The sequence below is a fragment of the Mobula hypostoma genome, chromosome 1 (genome assembly GCF_963921235.1).
Source record: "Mobula hypostoma chromosome 1, sMobHyp1.1, whole genome shotgun sequence".
NCBI lineage: Eukaryota > Metazoa > Chordata > Chondrichthyes > Myliobatiformes > Myliobatidae > Mobula > Mobula hypostoma.
In genome coordinates, this window is record NC_086097.1 from 28,825,962 (window position 1) to 28,851,616 (window position 25,655).

General features: G+C 40.2%; 1 protein-coding gene across 2 annotated transcripts in view; it reads right to left on the reverse strand.

Annotated features, from left to right (window-relative positions):
- The window catches only part of smek1 (SMEK homolog 1, suppressor of mek1 (Dictyostelium)), a 134,168-nt gene that overhangs the window by 76,504 nt on the left and 32,009 nt on the right, over positions 1-25,655 (reverse strand). For both annotated transcript variants that reach the window (XM_063045268.1, XM_063045260.1), the window contains exons 2-3: positions 14,238-14,293; positions 1,827-1,925 (exon numbers count right to left, since the gene is read on the reverse strand). In XM_063045268.1, coding sequence (XP_062901338.1) covers positions 1,827-1,925; positions 14,238-14,293 — 155 coding nt within the window. The remainder of the gene's footprint in view (positions 1-1,826; positions 1,926-14,237; positions 14,294-25,655) is intronic.

Genomic DNA, 25,655 nt, shown 5'->3' on the forward strand with positions numbered 1-25,655 from the left:
CCAGAGTCCCTCTGAAAAGCAATACTTTCTAACTAAAAGAAAACATAAGAAAGTAATTTTTTCTTCTATAAAAAGTGGATAACCTCACATTTAACACACTACATTCAATCTTTGGAATTCATATTCGGTTTTATTATATATAGCTGTACTTCAAGAATGTTGCTGTATGCAACAGGACCAAGTAACACAAGATCTATTGACTACTGGAAGTAGCCAGAATTATTCTGCACAGGAAAAGAATACCTTGGGAAAATTTTACAGGCATTAGCCGACTGCTATTTTTATTATTTACATTATTAAATCTAAAGGATAATAGATAAAAAACTGCCACATGGATCAAAAGGGAAGTTGCACTGGCAAAACTGAATATCCAATGAATGACATTATCAGCTTGGAAGTATAATTTTCTATTTTATATCTAAGACACCATTAACTTGATCTCCAATACCAAAATAGCCATCTTCTGCATAAAACTACAGAAGGTAGAAATTAGGTACAAACCATTATTGGTAATTATATTTAATTTGGTTCACACTTCTGGGTAGCAACACAGCATAAGTCCTGCCCTAGTTGCTCTGAGGGAATGAAGTGTTAAACTTCATAATTTGGACTTCCATAAATGCATAGACTTGACTTATCCAGAAATCTTTGAAGGGCATCAATGAATTTCAAATAAGCATTTACTTAATTCAATTTCACAAAGTCAATGACAGATTCTAAATTAATTCCAGCAAGCTTCTGTAGTTTCCTTTAGATTCAGCCCAGGAAATATAACCAGAAGAAATAACTTTGCTCCACAGAATTGCTACATTACTTGATTTGAGTCCATTCCACTCAATGATGAGGAATGTCCTGTTATTAATCCCAAACTTGCCTTCAATGAGCTTAAACTCAACAGCATTTATCACATTCTCACAATTTAAAGAGTAATTAATGAACTAGTTCCAGTGGTCCCCACTGTTGATAGTAACGCCAATTCAAATCCCCGTTGAATTTAAATTCAGCTAAACAAATACATCTATAAATTTATACACACAACAGTATGTTCATGGCCATGCATATTATAGAAATTTACTGAGAATTCACAAATCGCTAATCAAATCTGAGTTATGGAATAAATTTCGTTCTCACAGAATTTAAGTGAAAAAAGACTTTTTTCTAACTTGCGTTTCTTGACACAGGAACAGATGACATGGACTTGCGTAACGTAAAATCATGATACAAACTATTTTCTAGGACCCACCATGACGCAGGGTATGGCAAGTGTGAGGAATAAGTATTTATTAAGAGTTTGATTTAAAACTACATTAACCTTGTGCAATAGAGAGAAAACTGGCATCTAAAAAATCAAAGGAGGCGAGACTCCAGCTGCTGGCATACACGAGGAAGTGTAAATAGTAAGATTTTTTGTAGGAATTAAGTAGGAAGTAGAGGTTGTTTCTTGGAATGGAGGCTGGTGACTAGTGGTGTGCTGCAAGGGTCGGTGTTGGAACCCCATTTTCTGTTCCACAGATGATAAACTTTACAATAGAATCCTCCAGTGTTATATATAAAAGGCCAAGACTAAATAATGTGGTCTACCAATTCACCATAAAAATAGATAATTGTATTTAATAGGATTTGATTAAAATGGTATTTGCAGCAATAATACAAAATCAGCACCTTGTTTTTACCTAAATTAACCATTTTAAATGCAATATTGAGCTCTTATAAACAAGAGTCTGAATTTGACAATAATCCACAAAATTAGTTAGGACGAAATGTGTGAATACAGCTTTTCAAAAAAAGTAATGGTACAAACTCCATCAACATCTTGAGATGCTCACCTGGCATATCTTTTCCCATATTTCATCACAGCCTGCCTTTTCTTGAAAGCTGAGGGCCAAGTCATAGTTTTCCGCTTCTGACCACACAATCAAAGTATCCTAAAATGTATTACAATTAAGAAAATCAAAAAAAACCCAAAATGCACAAATATCAGTACAATTATGCCACCCAGTTCCATATTATGAATTATAGCAATAATAATTATATTGAAAGTTAAGACACTGAGTAAACTCTCACAAATGAAACTACATCCTGCAAGCATTAAGGTCATACGGGTCACCTTCAGTATATGCAAGTTTATTTCTGTTCTTTTTGCTCATTTCCCAATGAATCAACTAACATGTCAGCCTTTGGCTAGATTGTTCTCCCTCTTGGATGTCAATCTTCTTATCCCTTTCAAACTTACCTCACTAAAAAGACACTTATTCTTAAAACTATGGTTCAACATAAATCAGTAGGTTCCTAGAAGCAAGTTATCTGAGCACACGGGTGAAATTTTGGTAAACTAAAAGATAGTGGATGCTAGAAAAGACAAAAGGACAACCAGGTACTTTATAGTTCTGATCACCATTGGAAGTATGAAGGTAATAACCCATGTACTTTGTATTTATATATTTATTTTTCTTCAACTCTACATTACACCCTCCAAAATTCTTCAAATTAAAGTATACAAAGTGTAACATGTGTAGTTGTTGTGACTGCCATTGATTATCCAGACTCCAAATGATTGAAGCAAGGAGCTGGACAACCACCTGCTTACCTATTGCTAAACAAGCCTAGAGTGTGTGTCAGTTTGTTTAGTCTGAGAGAGATTAAGATAAATTTTCCATGACAATTAACATTCTACAAGCTAACTAACTAACTGTCCCCAACAAAACAGGAGCACAGGGTTAAAAGAAATAATTAACAGTTGATGCACAAATATACACTATTTTGCCAAGTGATCATTACTTTTAATTGAACGGCAATATACAAATGAGCAGCACACTGATATGGCTTTCCTACTTTTGGAGCATCATCATCATTACAAAAAGCAGTATATCTATTTATAACTATTCTAATAAACTCACTGGTGTAGGCGAAGGTAGCAACAGGAGAAAACTATTCTGCTGTGGGAGTATTATTTAAACCTCTTAATCATGAGCAATTTTTGTACTGGATGTACTCCAGAGCTGTGTAGACAGTTACAATATATGCAGTGTGGGTTAGTGATTACAGAGTTTCACTAATACTACAAATGTGAAATTAAATACACTCAGGTGTAATATGAACGAAATAAGAATTGGGGGGTGGGGGTATCATTGAAACCTACTGAATATTGGAAGGCCTAGAAAGAGTGAACGTGAAGAGGATGTTTCTTTTGGTGAAGGAATCCCGGTCCAGAGGGCACAGCCTCAGAATAGAAGGATGTCCATTTAGAAAAGAGATGAAGAGGAATTTCTTCAGCCTGTAGGCAGTGAATTTGTGGAATTCATTGTCATAGGTGGCTGTAGATGCCAACTCATTGAGTATATTTAAAGTGGAGGTTGATGGGCTCTTGACAACAAAGGTTACGAGGAGAAGGCAGGAGAATGGGGTTGAGGGGGATAATAAATCAGCAATGATGGAATGATGGAGCAAACTTGATGGGTTGAGTGGCCTAATTCTGCTCCTATGTCTCATGGGCTAAATCTGGCCAAGCAGCGGCAGCATCTGCTCCCCAATATAATTGTATTGAGTCCCCAATTTTCCAAGATGTTTTTCCTTAACCTAATTCTTACCTGGATTTTAAGTTTTTCCTTGCTTAATATATTCAATTTTTGTTTCTTCCACCACCTATCACCTTAAACAACACCCTCTAGCGCAGGGGTTCACAACCTTGTTAATACCATGCACCCCTACCATTAACCAAGAGGTCCGTGGGAATCTCTGCTCTAGAGTCAGAGTACTACAGCATAGATACAGGACTTCCAGCCCATCAAGTTCATGACAAACTATTATTCTGCCTAATCCCAGCAATTTGCAGCTGGAACATAGCCCTCCATACCTCTCCCATCCACGTATCTACCAAACCTCCTTTAAATGTTGAAATTGAACTCATATCCACTATTTTTGCTGGCAGCTTGTTTCACATATGCACCACCCTGAGTGAAGATGTCCCCCCAGCCCAGGTTCCCCTCTAGTTCTTAATTCTCCAACCCTGCAAAAAAGACTGAGTGAAATATGATTTTAGACATCTCTATAAGATCACCTCTCAGACTCCTATGTAATATAAAATAAAAAATTTTGCGCATCAATCTCTCAAACTCAGTTACTCACGTCCTAGCAACATCATTTCTGTACTCTTTCCAGTTTAATAACAGGGCCTCTTCAGCATCCAGTACAACTCGCCATGATCTTCAAACTGTTATACTCAATGTACTGGCTTATGAAAGCCTTCAACACCACCTTGTCTGGTTGTGACTCCAATTTTCAGGGAACCACGTACTTGCATTCTCAGGGTTCCCATGTTGCACAACACTTCCCAGGCCCTGCCACTCACTGTGAGATTCTTACCTGGACTTGACTTTCCAAAATGCACCTTCTACTCAAGACCACAAGACCATTTGGCCCATTGAGTCTGCTCCACCATTTCATCATGGCTGATCCAATTTTCCTCTCAGCCCAATATCCTGACCAATCAAGAATCGAATCAAGCTCTGCCTTAAATATACATCACATCTTGGCCTCCACAGCTGCCCATGGCAAAGAATTCACAGGTTCATCATCTTCTGGCTAAAGAAATTCCTCCTCATCTCTGTTCCAAAACGAAGCCCCACTAATTATGAGGCTGTGTCCTCTGGTCTGAGACTCATTGGAAACATCCTCTCCACATCCACTCTATCAAGGCCTTTCACCATTTAATACGTTTCAATGAGGTCATCCCTCATTCTTCTGAATTCTAGTGAACACAGGCCCAGAGCCATCAGATGCTCATCATCTGACAAGCTGTTCAATCTTGGAATTACTGACATGAACTTCCTCTGAACCCTCTCCACTTTCAGCATAAGGGCACCAAAACTGCTCACAATACTCCAAGTGAGGCCTCATCAACACTACATCCTTGCTTTTATATTCTAGTCCCCTTGAAATGAATGCTAACAATGCATTTGCCTTTCTCACCACAGACTCAACATGCAAATTAACCTTTAGGGAATTCTGCACAAACACTCCCATGTCCCTTTGCATCTCAGTTTTTGTACTTTCTCTCCATTTAGACAATAGTCAACCCTTTCATTTCTTCTACCAAAGTCCATGACCTTACACTTCCTGATGCTGTATTCCACCTACCTTCTTTGCCCATTCTCCTAATGTGTTTAAATCCTACTGCAGCCTCTCTACTTCCTCTAAACTACCTGCTCCTCCACCTATCTTCATATCATCTACCAACTTTGCAACAAAGCCATCAATTCCATCATTCAAGTCACTGACATATAATGTAAAAGGAATCAGTCCCAACAGATGCCTGCTGTACACCACTAGTCACTGGCAGCCAACCAGAAAAGGCTCCCTTTATTCCCAATCTTTGCCTCCCACCAATCAGCCACTGCTTTATCCATGCTAGAATCTTTCCTGTAATACCATGGACTTGTAAGCTTGTTAAGCAGCCTCCTGTATGGCACATTATCAAAGGCCTTCTGAAAATCCGAGTGCATGACGTCAACCAATTCTCCTCATCTAAGTCAAACTCCATTTGCAATTTCTTGAACTTCTTAGCTGATCAAGACCCCCTGTAATTTAATAACTTACTTTATAATTTGTAAGTGCCACTGAAAATTTACTAAACTTACCCTGTATATTCTTACCAATCATTGATTTAGATGACAAATAGCAATAGGCCCAGCACCTACACTAGGAACACCACTAGTCACAGGCCTCCAGTACAAGGAGACAACCTTCTGAATGCTAAATTTGCTTCACCTTCTGAGGCAGTAAGGTGCTGGTGTGCTTACTTGGCTATAGTGTTTACATGGTTAGACATTGGTTATGCTTACATTTAGGTGTTGAAGGAGATGCTTACAGACTGGGCAGGTGATTGGTTTCAGAGATGGGTGCATTTTTCTGCAACTTATTCTAGGCTCTGGTGCATACTCAATATTATCTCTCTGACATCCCAACTGTTCCCTAAATACTTTTGAATAATCATAGGCCAGGAATGCCAAAAAGTCAGTAGGGGTGGTTCACTTTTTCCAAGGAGTTATTGAAAGCATCCTTTATTTGTTTCACTACCGATATGGTACTGACATCAATTTGTATACCCTGCCTGCAGATTCTAGGAATCCACATCATACGTACAGCATTGGTATAATTTTTCCAGTGCTTTGAGATGCCCGAGAGTAGTCCAAGTCTCAGAGACAAATAGCAGGGCAGAAGTCACTGCTGCCCAGTAGATCACAAACCTTGTGCCAGGTTTGGAGGTCTCAGTTACATACTTACATACTTCCTCAGATGACCAAAGAAGGCAATGGTGAAGTTTATCAATGATATTTGGATTCACTGAAAGACAATTCCTAACACATGAGAAGTGGATCACATTTTCCAGGATGAAATATAGACTTGAACTCTGGTATCTCAGATTAGAATTTTAATACCCTATTGACCAAGTTATGAAGGCTCTAAGACCAAGTTTTGGGCAGCTGAAAGCAAGGCCTATAATTAAAAATATAATGTTGTAATATTAAAGTACAAATCAAAACTATTAGAAAACTGCACGAGAATATTAACATTTACTTCACTGAAAACTTAATGAAAATGGCATACATTAATGCACTGAAGTCAATTACATTGTCATCAGCCTAGCCAAAAACATTTTTTTTTTCACATTTGTTGATGGGAAAAGAGTTGACAAGTGCAGAGTACAGACAAAACTGCACAAGTAAGCCCCAAGACTGAGAATGATTGCAACATGTAGTGCATCCTTCCTTTTCTCGTCCCTCTTAAAGCTGAAACTACCTTTTAGAACCCTTCCTCAGCTCTCCCTTCAATGTTACCTCTTCTTTTCCCTCACCAAAGAAAACGTTGTCAGGATAGAAGTATAATCAGTATTTGTTTGTGGGTTGCATCACTGCCAACAGTGGGGCAAAGATGCGACCCAAAAACAAACCAGGAATGTAGAATAGAACACAAGTATTGGAATGCAGGAACTTGACTTTAGAGGACAATACATATGATGTGAACTTAAAACATTATTAGCTGAATAAGGCACCAAACTTACTATTGGCCCAATCAAGATTTAGAATCAAAGTGTTCTCCTTTTTAACATTAAAAAAAAGATATTCTATTATTTGCTTACTGTGCAAGTTAAGCTGCAATATGAGATTCTTTTCCCAGTCCGTATTCTTCAAAAATTAATCACTTGCCAGCTCAACTAAAATATACCAGTAGACTTCCTGTGAGCTAAATAAAAAAGTTTTATATAAGTGTAAATAATGTGCTGGAACATCTTGATTTTAGTACTTATATTAACTCATTTAGTTTTGTTAATAGTACTTGCTGAAATTTAAAATTTGATATTTAATTTTACTAAATGTCAATTTTTTAAAAAATCAAATATAGGTGAATATTTGCTTGGAAATTCTGATCCTTCTTGAGTAAAACTGTTTGTGAACCTATGTTGTACCAGTGACACTGGTGGGGTTTGTGCAACACAGCAGACCCAGAAAGAAGATATGATAATATGTTTAAAAACGTAAACAACAGGAATTCTGCAGATGCTGGAAATTCAAGAACACACATCAAAGTTGCTGGTGAATGCAGCAGGCCAAGCAGCATCTCTCGGAAGAGGTGCAGTCGACGTTTCAGGCCGAGACCCTTCGTCAGGACTAACTGAAGGAAGAGTGAGTAAGGGATTTGAAAGTTGGAGGGGGAGGGGGAGATCCAAAATGATAGAAGACAGGAGGGGGAGGGATAGAGCCAAGAGCTGGACAGGTGATAGGCAAAAGGGATACGAGAGGATCATGGGACAGGAAGTCCGGGAAGAAAGACGGGGGGGGTGGGGGGGACCCAGAGGATGGGCAAGGGGTATATTCAGAGGGACAGAAGGAGAAAAAAGACAGTGAGAGAAAGAATGTGTGTATAAAAATAAGTAACAGATGGGGTACAAGGGGGAGGTGGGGCATTAGCGGAAGTTAGAGAAGTCAATGTTCATGCCATCAGGTTGGAGGCTACCCAGACGGAATATAAGGTGTTGTTCCTCCAACCTGAGTGTGGCTTCATCTTTACAGTAGAGGAGGCCGTGGATATACATGTCAGACTGGGAATGGGATGTGGAATTAAAATGTGTGGCCACTGGGAGATCCTGCTTTCTCTGGCGGACAGAGCGTAGGTGTTCAGCAAAGCGGTCTCCCAGTCTGCGTCAGGTCTCGCCAATATATAAAAGGCCACATCGGGAGCACCGGACGCAACATATCACCCCAGCCGACTCACAGGTGAAGTGTTGCCTCACCTGGAAGGACTGTTTGGGGCCTTGAATGGTGGTAAGGGAGGAAGTGTAAGGGCATGTGTAGCACTTGTTCCGCTTACACAGATAAGTGCCAGGAGGGAGATCAGTGGGGAGGGATGGGGGGGACGAATGGACAAGGGAGTTACGTAGGGAGCGATCCCTGCGGAATGCGGGGAGGGGGGAGGTCAAGATGTGCTTAGTGGTGGGATCCCGTTGGAGGTGGCGGAAGTTACGGAAGAATAATATGTTGGACCCGGAGGCTGGTGGGGTGATATGTTTGTTATGGTATATAGTATGTGCAATTTGCTATGTAAAGGAGATAGCAATCTGACGAAAACTGCCTCCAGCTAGCCACCAGTTGTTTAAAAATACATCAAAACAGCTGTGCAGTCACACTAAGTGCATGACTGTAACCATAGCAACTCCCTCATTACGGCTACCCTCTAAGCAGAGAGAAAAATATTCACTGCTACTTCACTGCTGACTAACAGTTCAAAATCAGCACCTAAATTAAACTCAAACCTCCTGACCACAATCTCCCGTACCAATAAAAATTCTGACAGGATGACATTCAGCAATCCAATCTGCAGACCAAAACCATATTTTACTTTCGGTGGGTGAAGGATACAAAGGGAGGGGTGGGGAGAAAAGAAAGAAGAGGAAACTAACTGTTGCCGTGATGTGCTTCAGTAGAAAATGCACTTCAATGATTTAAAAAAACCAATTAAATCGCTAGACTTCTTCAAAATAGAACTAAGAACAAACAATGTTTTTATCTGCATAGCTTTAGAGTGCTGTAAGATTGGGGTTCAATTCCTATTGTTGTGTGTAAGGGGTGTGTACATTCTCCCCATGACTGTGGTGCTCTGGTTTCCTCCCACATCCCAAAGATGTATTGGTTAGGGTTAGAGTGAGTAAGTTGAGGGCATGCCATATTAATGCCAGAAGCATGGCAACACTTACACCCCAGCACACCCTTGGTCGCTGACACAAACAGCACATTTCACTGTGTGCTTGAATGTTTTGATGTACAAATGTCCAATTAAAGCTGATCTTTAATCTTTAACAAATTAACAACATTCATTATTAATTTCCTCATGCCAGAATACACAACCAGATTTAACAAATTCATTTTCACAACTTGCCAAAGCAATATTTGATCCGTATTCCATTTTACACCATGAATACTAAAAATAATGCATGCTAAAAATCAAATTGTGAAATTCATACTTAATTCATGGCACCAACTTCAAGCATGATTAATCCTCATAAAATTTGGGATCCCCATATTTCATATGTTCTTGATTATAATCCATAGCAACAAATAACAAAAAATATACAATGTCCACAGTGTAATGGGAGATCCTATAGAAAATCCAGAATGAATAACTTGAATTTCAGTCAGGTTGTTTGGGCCATTCAACACATGGTGTCCATGCTGGCTTCTTATAATCTATACAACCCCATTCCCCCTTCTTTCCTTGCAGTACTATAAATTATTGCAGATACTATCTGTGCTTATTTATAGTCATAGACATAAAAACAGGCCCTTTTGCTTCAACTACCTCCTCTGGCATCTCATTCCATTTTTTCCACCCTCTGAGTAAAAAAGTCACTCTTCAGTTTCTATTAATTTCTCCCCTCTCATCCTGATTCCCCAGCCCTAGGAAACAGACTGCAGATTTACCACTATGCCTGTCATGATTTTATATACTTCAATCAGATCACCTTTCTTTCTCCCATGTCCTACTTATGGAAGCCCTAACCTACTCAACTTCTTTCCGTAACTAGTTGCTCAAGTCCTGGCAACATCCTTAAATCTCCTCTGTACTTTGAATTCCTCGTCAACTGTTTCCATCACCCTTACAAGAAGTGAGTTTTGGATAATTACAACAACATAAAAAAGACTTTCATCACATACTGACCCCTGTCCTTTAAACTATGTCTCCTAACTTTTGGGTAATCTGCTGATGTCAATAACTTTATTCTATTCGTCCACTTTTGCACATGGTTAGAAGATTGCTACTGATTAAGTTTCAATTTTGTATGCCTCAATCAAATCTCAAACTCTGTTCCAAGGAGAGAACCCCCAGGCAGGCAGGACTAACACTTGTTAGAAGATAATAAGCATGAAATTGAAAAACGAATTAACAAAAGCAAAGCTGGACTGGAAGCATCATCTTAAGAAAAATAAATTTAAAAAACTTTAGAACAGGGGTTCAGTAGAAAACTGGGACTAAAGAACAGATGTGGAAAGGGAGGCTTAGCAACTTGCTGATAGTCACAATATGCAGTTTTTTCAGTGCTACAAAACCCACTACAGCAGCTACATGTAAGGCCAGACTCCAGTGCAAGACATGGGGGTGAATGCTTCAGGGACTGAGAAATATTCAACACCCACTGAAAAGGACACATTGAAGATCTCAAATGTGATGGTCTTTGACATGGCTGCATTCAGCTCCATTCACAACAGCCAATTGGGACCACCATTCCTACTATTCCTGTCAAGAATTCAAGATGATTACAACTAAAAGAAAATAACAAGGGCTCATGAAATCCTATAACGAGATCCAGTCTCAAACCCATTGCTTGTGAAGAGGAAGATATTCCACGGTATCTCAGAGATGTAGTTATCATGACCTTTTTCAAGAAACAAGACAGTCAATCTCCGGAAACTACAGAGAGGCCTTCCTGCTCTCCAAGACATGGAATTTCACTACCAGTATCTGCCTTAACTACTTCGTCCAAGTGGTGGAGGAGCAGCTCCCAAAATCACATTGTGGATTCTGTCCACCAAGAGGTATAGTGGATACTAACTTCGCTGCACAGTAACCCAAAGAAAAATGTAAAGAACAGCACCAACCACTATACATGGCTCTTAGAACTTGCCAGAACTTTTGATTGTGGAAGAGCCTCATCAAATATGACTTCCTACAGAAATTTGCCCATTCTTGCTCTACAATGGCAAGAAAGCTATGATTAACTAATAGCAAGAAACAAGATGCTGGAAGAACTCAGTAGGACCTCCAGCATTTAGTCTGCTGCACCATATTTAAGAATCTGCAGTCTCTTGTGTCTCCATATTAACCATTGGGTTTACCACAATTCAGTGTGCACTAGCCTGAAACCCCAATTGCCCCAACACTTTTTCAATATTTCTTGCTGCAATGTTTCAGTTTGCTTTTAATGGGAGTGGCGCCATTCTTCAAAACTAATATGTAGCTAGCCAGTTCATGGCAACTACATTCCAGGAATAAAGTTATCCAAACCTTAGTACTCGAGCTGCAATATTCAGTTGAAGTTCATGTATGCACAACAGGCCAAGTACCAAACAACTGTCAATGTTTTTACTAATGCCAAGCAGAGGACGGTATTAACAGTTCTGGGCATCTCTGAACCCATGACAACATAAAGTGAAGCAGCATTGATAAACCCAAGGCCGTATACTGAAACATACCAGATGCATGGGCCACCTCCCAATCTATTCAATTGCCTGCCCCATCAGGCACCATCTGCCCCTAGATTCATACAGCTGAAAAGAATGGAAACAAACCACGGTAGCTTACTAGCACAACACTTGACAGTACAAGTGAATGGAAGATCAGGGCTCAATTCCTGCCACTATAAGGAGTTTGATCATTCTCCCTGTGACCGCATTGGTTTCCTCCAGGAGCTCTGGTTTCCTTCCACATTCCAAAGACAGACAGTTATGATTAGTGAGTTGTGGGCACACTATGTTGGCACCGGAAGCGTGGTGACACTTGCTGGCTGTCACAATGACGCAAATAACATATTTCACTTGTATGTTACAGACTTTCAGTGTACATGTGACAAGCTAACAATTTTTGTTGATGATTACTGATATGCCTACAAGGCAGGTCTCACTCGAAGGCTGATACTCCTTCAAACTTTCCTAACCCCTTACCTGCCCAAATATTTTTCAAATTTCATAATTATTCATGCTTCTACCACCTGCTCTACAGCTCATTTCTTAAATGCACTACCTAGTGCGTGGGAAAAAAATCTTGATCCTCAAGTCCCCTTTAAATCTTTCCACTCTCACTTTAAATCTAATCCCTCCAGTTTTAACACCCCCACTCTAGGAAAATGATGGTAATTACCTAATACTCTATGTTCTCATAAATTTATAAACCATTATAAAGGTTACCCTAAGCTTCCTCCTCTCCAGGGGTAAAGAGCCCCAGCCTATCCAATCTTTCCCTAATCACCAATGGACTCCCAAGTTAAAGAGACGGATTTTATGAAGTAGCTTAACCAAGATCTAAACATCCTGATAAGGAATTCAAAAGCTTATGGCCCAAGCAGCTGAAAGTTTCCCCACCAAGAGTGAGGAAAGGAAAAAAAACTACATAAACAGAAATGAAAGAGCATAGAAAACTTACAAGGTCATAAGACACTAAAGACAAAGGGCTGCCCAAGTCGGATAGATATGAACAAAAAAGCAACGATAATTTTCAAGCAACTACAGTGCATTGTAAAAAGTATTCAGCCCCCAGTCCTTTGTTCACATAAATGAGTATTACAACCAGGGACTTTTGATCAATTTAACTGAGAATTTTTATTTGTAAATCACACTCCTTTTTCCTCCCTCACAGTAGAGACCCCCCTCCAAAAAAAACCCGGGAGAATTGCAAAGCATGTAAAACTAAAAATTTTAAAACCAAAATGTCATCAGTTCAAAAGTATTCATTTCCCTTTGCTCAGTACTTGGTTGAACCACCTCTCACAGCTATTATAGCCATCAATCTTTTTGGATAAGTCTCTATTGGCTTTGCACAACGAAATGGAACAAGATTTGCCCACTCCTTGAAAAATTGTTCATGCTGCGCCAGGTTAGTTAGGGGGCAGATGGACAGCAATCTTGAGGTCTTGCTAGAAATGTTCCATTTGGTTAAGGTCAGGACTCTGACTAGGCCACTCAAGGACATCAATTTTCTTCATTTGAAGCTACTCCATGGTTGCTCTGACCCATGTGCTTTGGGTCATCCTGCTGAAAGATGAACTACCTCCCCAGATTAAGCTTTCTGGCAGAGGCTACCAGGTTTTTATCTGGGATCTTTTTGTATTTAGCAGTAATCTTCTTCCCATCAATCCTGACCAGATTTCTAGTCCCTAATGCTGAAAAGCATCCCCATAGCATGATGCTATCTCCACCATACTTCACATTGGAGATGGTGTCATCTGGCTGATGCGCAGCATTAGGTTTACACCACACATACCATTTAGTATTAAGGCCAAAAAGCTCCACTTTAGTGTCATCCAACCACAAGTCCTTGCACATCTTTGTAGTATCTTCTAAGTGACAACTTGCAGTCTTTACAGGCGAGGATATGCTTTCGTTTTAGCCAGGACATCTTCCTTGCCATTCTTCCATAAATACCCTTTCTGTGAAAGGTCTTAGGAGATTGTGTAGCCATGAACTTCATCTCTAGTTGCAGCCACCTTCTTCTGCAACTCACAATGGACTACACTGAGCTCCAAGGTATGTTCAGTGCCTTTGAGATGGTCTTGTACCCTTTTCCAGATTTGTGTTTCTCCATTAACATTTCCCTGCCATCTTGAATGCTCTTTTGAGTAATTTTGGTGTGGTCAGTTGAAAATCTACCATACTGTTGGACTTTATAGAGAGGGTGTATTCTTTACTTTCTCAGCTTCATAATTTTGGGTTTTAATTTTTATTAAGTTGTTGACAGGTTTTGAAATTTTTCTTTTGATTTATTATGATGCATAATGTTTTAGATTAGCTCAAAAATCCTACTTCAATACATTTTAAGGTTAGAAAATGAGACAGCAAAATGCAAAAATAGCAGTGGGGGCAAAATACTTTTTCAAGGCACTGTCGTTGTTTCCTGAATGGTCCCAACAAAAGTCAGTTTTCTAACGTAGTCCTCATGTCAAACTATAACATACAATTATCTAGGTGCCTTACCTGTTGTTTTTGATAAGCTGTATTAGGATTTATTTTTGATTCAAGGAGAAGAGAACCTAAAAAGAAAAAAAGAAAATTTAATATAGGTGGTCATTTTTGTCTTGTTATTTGAATAATCAAGATATTTTAAAACTTCTAACATGTTACTTGAAGGTATTAGCTTATGCTGGAAAATAGTTACTAAGACAATCTCTGTTCTTTCCTCATCTCTGTGACTTTATCAACAGTCTAGACAATGAATTAGATCTAGTAAAGAACATTAACTGAACTTCCAATGTTAAGTCTATTCCTAAACACAAGAGATTCTGCAGTTGCTGGAACAAACACAAAATATTAGAGAGGTTCAGCATCAGGCAGCATCCATGGAGGGGAATAAACCAGTCAACGTTTTAGGCCGAGACCCTTCACTAGGACTGGAAAGGAACGGGGCAGAAGCCAGAACAAGGTGAGGGAGGGGAAGATGAAGTAGAAGCCAGCAGGTGATAGGTAGAAAAGGTAAGGGCTGAAAAAGAAATCCGATGAGAGAGGAGAATGGACCATGAGAGAAAGGGAAGGAGGAAGGGCACCAGAGAGAGACAAGGGGAAAAACTGGGTAAGAGGAGAGCTAAAATGGAGAATCGATAAAGAAAGAAGGGGAGAGGGAAAATTACCAGAACTTGGAGAATTCTAACTTCCAAAGATTGAAAAGTCTATTCCAATATTCTCATAATATATATTTTGCATTTAGCAGCAAGGAAGCAGAAACGATGAATAGGAGGCTTGACTATTCCCCCCCCCCCTTACTTTCCCCAGCACCGATACCATCTGCAGTTTCTAAACGGTACTTCAAAAGGCCTTCTACAAACTCAGCAGAATTTGACCCTTTTAGCGAGTATTACAGATACTGTAGCAGAGTTCTTTGAACAAAAATGATCAGGCCAAGTCAGCAGAATTATTTTGTGAAAAAGAAATCACTTTTCACCTACTTATTGTGTACTTTGAAGTAGTACTGAGAATAAAAATGAATTCTACTTAGATTTCAAAAAGACATTTTGACAAGGTACTATATCAAAGGTGATTGCTGAAAATGAAAGCTCATACTAAAATGGATAGAAGACTGGCTAGCTAACTGGAATATATAGAAAAAGACATAAATGGGACTTATTTTCTGGTAAAATGTAGTGAATGTTCATACTCCAACTTAATTCAATATAAATTATTTGATTAAGGCAGCATGGGTATTATTAAATTTGCTGGAAATTAAGTTGCTCATTAGAGCATATAAGGAGGTTACTAAAAAAGGATATTGACGGGATAAGACAGGGTGAAAAGATGGGACAAAATAAAAACTATGCAGGAAAGATTTGGGTGTCAGAATACAGTTTGTAAAAGGCAAGTACAGGTGATACCCACATTACCAGGGGCTGAGGCTGTTTCTATAGAGAATGGGTCTTACTATGATTTTGGTTATGTGAAGCCATGTCATCTATGCATGTACCATGACAGTTGAAGCCAAATTTTGTAACGGTGCATTTACTTTCTCCCACCCCTGCCACCACACATGAATTTCACGAAATCACTTTTATTCTACATCTCAAAAGTTTAGGTACAGATTTGCAAATTTTATGTGTGGATTTCAGTAACTTCAAATGGCTGTAATACAGTAGTTAACTGTCTGCAGTTACAATAAGTAATTAGGGAGACTAACAGAATATCAGTATTTATTATGAAGAGGAAATTAATACAGAAGCAGGAAGGTCAGTCCACTATAGTAATGGCCTCCTTCTTTAATGATGTACGTGAAATCATGGCCCATTACTTAGAATAGGTAAAGTTGTTTTAAAGATAAAGATTAGCTTTATTTGTTACATGTATATCAAAACATGCAGTAAAACCGGTTTTGAGTTCAGGACCAACACGGCCTTAGTATTGCGCCAGGGATAGCCCACAAATGTTGTCATGCTTCCAGCACCAATGTAGCATGTCCTGAACTTACTAACCCTAACTCCTACGTCTTTTGAATGTGGGAGGAAACCAGAGCAGTTGGAGGAAACCCACGTGGCCAAGGGTGAAAATACAAGTTCCTTACAGACAGTGGTGGGAACTGAACACTGACAGCCTCCACTGTAAAGCCATTACCTAGCCACTGTCCTACTGTGCCACCCTGAGGAACAGTTGGAAAGGTTCAGCTCATTTATGCTGGCAAGCATCTTAACAAAGTGGATATAGAGAAACTGTTTCTTTTTGTAGGAAGAATCTAAATGGGGAGTGGGAAGGAAGTCACTGCATAAAAACAAGTTATCACCCATTGAAGCCTTAAGGAGGTGGATTTTTCCTCTCAGAGTCAAAGGCGTTTAGAACTCTCTACCCAAAATGACAGTGGAAGAAGCATTTGACTATTTAAGGCAAAGGTAGATAATACCTTGATAAACAAGAGCTTTGAAAGGTTACTGGGGTAGGAAGGAATACAGAGTTGAATGTGATTGTACTGAATTGGAGAGAAAGCTTAAGGGCCCAAGTAGCCTTCACCTGTTCCCAATTTGTGGGAATGTCTAGCCCATGGCCACCAGAAGTAGAGAGGGGATATTCAGGATGGCCTTAAGAACATCAAAGTTACACATGAGGAACACACAGATGCATGCACAACCTCAAAAATTCCACTCTCCAACCATCTCAAAACCCACAAAAATCAGAGAGGAAACAAATCATCCTCAATCCTGAGGCAAACAACAGGAATTCTGCAGATGCTGGAAATTCAAGCAACACACACCAAAGTTGCTGGTGAATGCAGCAGGCCAGGCAGCATCTCTAGGAAGAGGTGCAGTCGACGTTTCAGGCCGAGACCCTTCGTCAGGACTAATGGGTCTCGGCCTGAAACTTCGACTGCACCTCTTCCTAGAGATGCTGCCTGGCCTGCTGCGTTCACCAGCAACTTTGATGTGTGTTGCTCAATCCTGAGGACTGCCTAAGAGAACGACAAATGAACAAAATATATGAACGGGAAAGAAAAGTCCAGGCGACACAGATTTACATAGAATAAAAAGAAAATGTGAAGTCATGTCATTCGGCTACTTTATGAATTGATGTATAACAAAGTACAACAATATTTCAGATAGAGAGATACATATGAAATTATAGCCTTAAATGACAGGAAAATTAGAGATAAAGATAGTGATGTGGAAAGGTCTTTAAAAGATAACCTGTAGTGAAAATCTTATCAAGGTAGTTAATAGGATACAAAGACAGATACAGGAAAGAAAGTAAAAGATTTTAGAAATATTCAGATCAGACAGCATAAATGGAGAGAGAAGCAGAAATAATTTTTCAAGTGGATGAACTTTCTTCGGCAGGTTAATGGGCTATTGAGCTTTATCACAAGTGGTTTCAAGTAAAAATACTGGCAAGCACAAGTATAATTATTGGTTTCAAGGAGAAAGTGTTACTTAATAATATTCTTACAAAGGGAAAATGATTAGAATATTACAAAATTAAACAAATTAAGGAAGGAAACTATAAAGGTACTAGGAGTGAGACAGCTGTTGGGAGTTGCTAATCATCACAAGACAAAGGAACAAAAGTAGGCCATTCGGCCCATCGAGTCTGCTCCGCCACTCCACCGAGCTATACTTTTCTCCCATCTAGTTCCAATTTCCAGCTTTTTCCCCATATCCCTTGATACCCTGACTAATTAGATACCTATCAATCTCCTCCTTAAACACCCTCAATGATCGGGCCTCCACAGTTGTACGTGGCAACGAATTCCATAGATTCATGACCCTCTGGCTAAAAAAATTTCTCATCTCTGTTTTAAATGGGTACCCTCTAATTCTAAGACTGTTGCCTCTTGTCCTGGACTTGCCCACCAAGGGAAACAGCCTTTCCACATCTACTCTGTCCAACCCTTCAACATTCGAAATGTTTCTATGAGATCCCCTCTCATTCTTCTATACTCTAATGAATACAGTCCAAGAGCTGACAAATGCTCCTCATATGTTAGCCCCTGCCTTCCAGAAATCATCCTCGTAAATCTTCTCTGAACTCTCTCCAACATCAATACATCCCTGCTAAGATAAGGGGCCCAAAACTGCACACAGTATTCCAAATGAGGTTTCACCAGTGCCCCATGGAGCCTCATCAACACCTCCTTACTCTTATATACTATTCCTCTTGAAATGAATGCCAACATAGCATTCCCTTTCCTTACTGCCGATCCAACCTGGTGGTTAACCTTTAGGGTATCCTGCCCGAGGACCCCCAAGTCCCTATGCACATCCGAATTTTGAATTTTCTCCCCATCTAAATAATAATCTGCCCGATTATTTCTTCTTCCAAAATATACAACTGTACATTTCTCAACATTATATCTCATCTACCATTTCTTTACCCACTTCCTGCTCCTCCACCAATCTTGGTGTCATCCGCAAATTTAGCCACAAAACCATTTAATCCATAATCTAAATCATCGATATACATTGTAAAAAGAAGCGGCCCCAACACCAATCCTTGCTGAACACCACTAGTAACCGGCAACCAATCAGAATAGGATCCCTTTATTCCCACCCTTTGCTTTCTGCCTATCAGCCAATGCTCCACCCATTCCAATATCTTTCCTGTAATTCCATGGGCTCTCATCTTATTAAGCAGCCTCTTATGCGGCACCTTATCAAAGGCCTTTTGAAAATCCAAATACACAACATCTACAGCCTCTCCCTTATCAATCTTATTTGAGATTACCTCAAAAAATTCCAATAGGTTTGTGAGGCAGGATATTCCCTTCATGAAACCATGCTGGCTTGGGCCTATCTTGTCACGCACCTCGAAGTATTTCATAACCTCGTCCTTGAGGATCGACTCCAATAACCTTCCAACTATCGATGTCAGACTAATAGGTCTGTAATTTTCTTTTTGCTGCCTTCCTCCTTTCGTAAACAGCGGAACTACATTTCCGATCTTCCAGTCCTCCGGAACCATGCCAGAGCCTATTGATTCCTGGAAGATCATTTCCAATGCCTCCACAATCTCCAAAGCCACCTCCTTCAGAACCTGTGGATGCACCTCATTGGGTCTGGGAGACTAATCTATTCCTAGCCCATTTAGCTTCCCAAGCACTTTCTCTCTAGTAATCTTGACTGTACCTAATTCTATTCCCTGAGACCTCTGGCTATCAGGTATGTTGCTAATGTCTTCCACTGTGAAGACCGATGCAAAATACTCATTTAGTTCCTCTGCCATCTCTGTTATCCATTATAATTTCTCCAGCATCATTTTCAATCAGTCCTATATCTACCCGTGTCACTCTTTTACTCTTCATATATTTAAAAAAGGATACTGAGTTTTTATGTTAATTGCCAACTTCCTTTCATAATCCATCTTTTCTTTCCTAATGACTTTCTTAGTTTCCTTCTGTAAGTTTTTAAAAGTCATCCAGTCCTCAGTTTTCCCACTAATTTTTGCTTCCTTGTATGCCGTCTCTTTTGCTTTTATTTTAGCCTTAACCTCTCTCGTTAGCCACATTTGTGCCATTTTTCCACTCATGATTTTCTTTTTTCTTGGAATATATTTTTCCTGCACTTTCCTTATTTCTTGTAGGAATTTCATCCAATTCTCCTCTACCGTCCCTCCATCTAGCTTACTTTTCCAATCTACTTGGGCCAGTTCCTCTCTCATACCACTGTAATTTCCTTTGTTCCACTGAATTATTGATACACCCGATACCAGCTTCTCCTCTTCAAATTTGAAACTGAACTCAATTATATTATGATCACTACTTCCAAGGGGTTCCATTACCTCCAGCTCCCTAATCACCTCAGGTTCATTACACAGCACCCAATCCAAAACAGCCGATCCCCTAGTGGGCTTATGGTCAAGCTGCTCCAAAAAGCCATCCCGTAGGCATTCTACAAACTCCCTCTCCTGAGATCCAGTACCTTCCTGACTTTCCCAATCCACTTTCATATTAAAATCCCCCATAATTATCTTGACGTTTTCCTTCTGACATGCTTCTTCTATTTCTAGCTGTAACTTGTAGTCCACATCCCGGCTGCTGTTTGGAGGCCTGTATATAACTGCTATTAGTGTCTTTTTACCCTTGCCATTTCTTAATTCTACCCATAAGGATTCTTCCTCTTCTGATCCTATGTCCCTTCTTTCTATTGATTTGATATAGTTACTTACCATCAGGGCCACGCCACCCCCTTTACCTACCTTCCTATCTTTCCTATACACTGTGTATCCTTGGACATTCAGCTCCCAATCATATCCATCATTTAGCCATGACTCAGTGATGGCCACAATGTCATATCTTTTAACCTGTAGCTGTACAACAAGGTCATCCGCTTTACTTCTAATGCTGCGTGCATTTAAGTACAGTACATTTAGATTACCAATTTTGCTGCATTTCTATCGCACAGCAAATTAACTTGAAATTATCATTGAAAGTTATGACAATTGTCAAACAAATGCTCCTATTTAAAGAAATAATAGTACAAAATTTTAAGTGTATTGACAGGGCAATGCAGTAGATATTAAAGGGCCTTGTGTTGTTGCTTGTTGAGTTCTAAGTTGTTCTGCTGAGCAGTGTGGGCATGCTATAATCAGTCCTGGAATGTGTGGTGACACTGCACCCTGCCCCAACACATCCTTGAATGTGTTGGTTGTAACACAAATGATGCATTTCACTGCATGTTTCGATATGTGATAAATAAATCAGAATCTGATAATGGTTTATGTTAATGGTTAGGCCTTTGACAAGATCCCACAAAAGAGACTGCTCCACAAGGTTAAGGATCATGGGATCCAGGAATGCTGGCAAACTGAATCTAAGTTGACTGGGTAATATGAAACAGAGGATAATGGAAAAGGTCGACCTTCACTAATCCAACTACCTGTAATCCGGTTCCTTCGATAATCCGGCACTGATTATGTTTAATGTGACCCTTCTGCAATTCGGCGTTTTCACTAATCCGGCACTCCTCAGGTCCCAATGGTGCTGGATTAGTAAAGGTTGACCTGTATAAGATTTATCTGTGATTTAATGCCCTTGACAGTGGCACCACTGGGACCCTTGCAGTTTGTTATATATGCAAATAATTTGGATTTGGATGTTAGTGGATGATCAGTAAATTTGCAGATGGTATCAAGATAGATGGCACTATTGGCAATGTGGAAGGCAGTCTTACACTAAGAGTGATACCAGTGTTTTCTGAAATGGGATGAGAAATGGAAGATGGATTTTAATTCTGATAAATCTGAGGTGATGCATTTTGGGAGTATGAGGGAACATTTCGGGAATCCTGCATGAGGACTCCCAAGTCCCTTTGCACCTCAGATTTTTGAAATTTATGCACATTTAGAAAATAGTCCACGCTTTTCTTCCTTCTACCAAAGTGCATGACCACACACTTCTTTATACTATATTCCATCTGGCACTGCTTCGCCCATTCCCATTCTCCCAATCCAATCTGTTTAAATCCTTCCGCAGACTCCCTGCTTCCCCCACACTACCTGCCAATTCACCATCTTTCTATCGTCTGCAAACTTGGCCACAAAGCCATTAATTCCATGATCTTAATCATTAACATATAACATGAAAAAAAGTGGTCCCAATACAGAACCCTGAAGCACACCACTAGTGGCCAACCTGAAGAGTTCCCCTTTATCCCCACTCTTTGCCTCCTGCCAGTCAGTCAATCTTCATTCCATGCTAGTTTCTTCTCTATAACACCATGGGCTCTCATCTTGTTAAGCAGCTTCATGTGCAGCACCTTGTCAAAGGCCTTCTGAAAATCCAAGTAAACAACATCCACTGACTCTCCTTTGTCTATCCTGCCCATTATTGCAAAGAATTCCAACAGATTTGTCAGCTAAGATTTCCAGAAAAAGAAACAATGCTGATTTTGGCCTAATTTAACATGTGCCTCCACGTACCCTGAAAACTCTTCTTTAAAAATGAACTCCAACATCTTCCCAACCACTCGTCAGGTTAAGTGACCTACAATTTTCTTTCTTCTGCCTCCCTCCCTTAAAGAGGAGTGATGACATTTGCAATTTCCCAATCTTCTGGAATCATTCCACAATTTAGTGATTCTTGAAAGATCATTAATAATGGCTCCACAATCACCTTAGTCACCTCTTTCAGAACCCTGGGGTGTAGTCCATCTGGTTCAAGTGACTTACTATCTTTAGACCTTTCAGCTTCCCAAGCACCATCTCCTAAGTAAAAACCAACTACACTCATTTCTGCCTGCTGGCACTCTCAAATTTCTCTATTAACCATCCTGGAAATTCTGGAGAACCAAAGGGTCTATACAGATGAGACAGTAAAAGAAACTATTATTGTAAAGTAACGCTACTAGAAAAACATCAGAGCATCAAAAACATAAATCCTAAGAGCTTTGAAAGAGGTAGCTACAGAGATCATGATTCTCCAGATATTTTCCAAAATTCTATAGATTTTACAATAGTTAATGAGATCGGAGGGTGGCAAATGTGACCCTATTGTTTAAACAGGGTGAAGTGAGAAAAATGGGAATTATTTGGTAGCTTGACATCAGTATTTAGGAAGACACGAGAATCTTGATGTTTTACCAATAACATAACTGGACAGTGCTAAAATGATTTATGAAAGGAAACGGAAACTGCCTTCATTGAGGATGTATCCAGTAGAGTAGATGAGGGGGTTAAAACAAGAAAATGTAATGCATTTGGATTTCCCAAACAGGATCTAGTAAACAAGGTTAGAACAAATGGAATTAGGGGTCAACTTACTAATATTCTTTGACAGTTAATTAATAGAGAACAAGAAAGCACAAATAAGTACTTCCGAGGTTGGCAGGCTATGCCATCATCATCATATATGACATGGGTGATCAAGACTTTTGACCATGGTAGTTCGTAGCAAATTTTTCTACAGAAATCGCTTGCCGTTGCCTTTTTCTGGGTAGTGCCTTTGCAAGATGGGTGACTGCAAACATTATCAATACCCTTCAGAGATCGTCTGCCTGCTGTCAGTGGTCACATAACCAGGACATGATATGCACAGGCTATGAGCAGTGGCATAATACAGAGATCAGTGCTACAACTACTCACACTGGGGTGTGTGGGGTGTCAGGGAGGGGTAGCACCTCTGGTGGGGTAACATGTCGCGTCCTTTTCAAGGCGGTTAGTCCACCTTTGGTCCCCACCTGGCACTCAGCTCTCACCTGTGGCTCCCCGTAGCTGTTTGCATGCGACAGCGGCCACACCCCAGGCAACGGCTTTGACAAGCCGGCTAAACCAGGCGAGGGTAGCCGACGGGTCTCAAACCCTCGGTGAGATAGGGAGTTGTCTATCCCAGCATGTGAAGACAGACTCCAGCGGATTGAGCGGACGAGACTAATGGAAGGTCCAACGGTCAAGAAGGCAGTCTCTGCAAGCGTCGTGGAACGTGTAGAGCAGGACAAGACACAGAAGACTTCCTGGTCATCCACTGCACCTAGTCTCATCTCCAGTCGTCTAGACTCTGTCTTGCCACTGGATCCAGATGGGAATTGGGAAGAGAGAGTGAGGCTGACTCTGCGCAACTCTCCCTCACTTAAATCCAAGTCACGCGCTAGTCTCAACACCATCATAATGGTTTCGAGGTCCTCATCAACGTACGATGGACGAACAACAACAACTCACACTCAATATCCAAGTTTAATGAAGACACAACTGGGAATGTGGTAGTGATGAAAATGCAAAGACTAAGAGAAAAGGCAAAATTAATTGACATCTGCAGTACATGGAAACATGATGTTATCAAATCAAAACTGGAATGAAAATACTTTTAAAAATAATGATGAAAGACAGAAAATGCTGAGATTCAAAGAGACCTGGGTATATTGTAAAAGGTAAAGATGAGCTTTATTTGTCACATGTACATCAAAATGTACAGTGAAATGCATTTTTGTGTGAAATCAAGTGGGCTGCTTTGTACTGGATGGTGTCAAGCTTCTTGAGTATCGATGGAGCTGCACTCATCCAGGCGAGTGACAAGTATTCTATTTCACTCCTGACCTGAGCCTTGTCCACCATCTACAAGCTTTAGTGAGTCAGGAGGTGAGTTATACACTGCAGGATTCCTAGCCTTTGACCTGCTCTGGTAGCCATGGTGTTTATATGGCTAGACCAGTTCAATTTCCTGTTAATGGTAACCCCCAAGATGTTGATAGTAAGGGATTCAGTGATGGTGATGCCACTGAATGTCAAGGGACAATGGTTAGAGCCTCTCTTGCCTGGCACCTGAGTGACTCGAAGGTTACTTGCAAAGGTTGTGAAGGTTCATGGGTTCAGTGAAGGTTTACTACAGTGGCTCCGTGGAGTTCAGCTACAATGTCAGTTTAAATGGTTCGGCGTGGACTAGATGGGTCAAAAGGCCTGTTTTGTGCTGTACTTTTCTATGACTCTAAATACATCCACATAAAGCAGTCACAGAGTTGAAATGCTAATTCTGCTTCTTCTGCTAGAAACATTGCCTCAACTGTTAGTATTTCCATACTTTGTTTGATATAGAAGAAAATAAGTTTGACAGGACTTCTAGGAGCCAACTGTCTCACTAGGCCCCCTTCCAAATCATAATCATTCTCGTATGTGTCTATGCTCCCACAAAGTTGCACATAATTTTCTAAAAGCTTCATATCCCTTGGCATTCCTGATGATTATTTCACTTCTGAGCCAGCTGGTGGCGTAGTGGCATCAGTGCCAAACTTCGGAGTGAAGGCTCCCGAGTTCGAATCCAGCCTGCTCTCTTGCATGCTTTCCATCCGTGCTGGGTTGAGCATGGAGCTAGCAACTCGGACTCGTAAAAATAAGGAAGCCTGCTAAAAAAAAAACGCTGTCATATTTTTGTTTAAAGATCTCAGTGAATGCTCCAGCCAGTTGATCAACACAGGTCTTTAGTACTTGGCCAAGTACCCCGTCTGGGCTAGATGCCTTTCATGGGTTCACCGTCCTGAAGGCTGCTCGCACATTGGCCTCAGAGACGGAATTCACAGGATTATTTGAGGTGGTGAGAGTTGTTAATGGTTCCTCTATGGTTTGATGGTCAAAATGAGCATAGAAGGCATTGAGTTTATCTGGAAGCGAAGCCCTGTTGTCACTTACGTCGCTTGATTTTACTTTATAAAAGGTGAAAGCATTCAAGCCCTGCCACAACTGTCAAGTATCCTTTATTAATTCAAGTTTTGGCTCGGAATTTCTACTTTGCCCATGTGATGGCTTTCCAGAGAACATACCTGGCCCTCTTGTAACTTTCTTGGTCACCAGACTTGAATGCCTCTGATCTAGCCTTCAGCAGATTGCGGATCTCATGGTTCATCCAGGGGAAGGCTCCAAATGATCTTGTGGGGACACACTTGTCTACAACCACTTTAATAAAGTATAAGACACCCATGGTGTATTCATTCAAATCCATGAATGAAC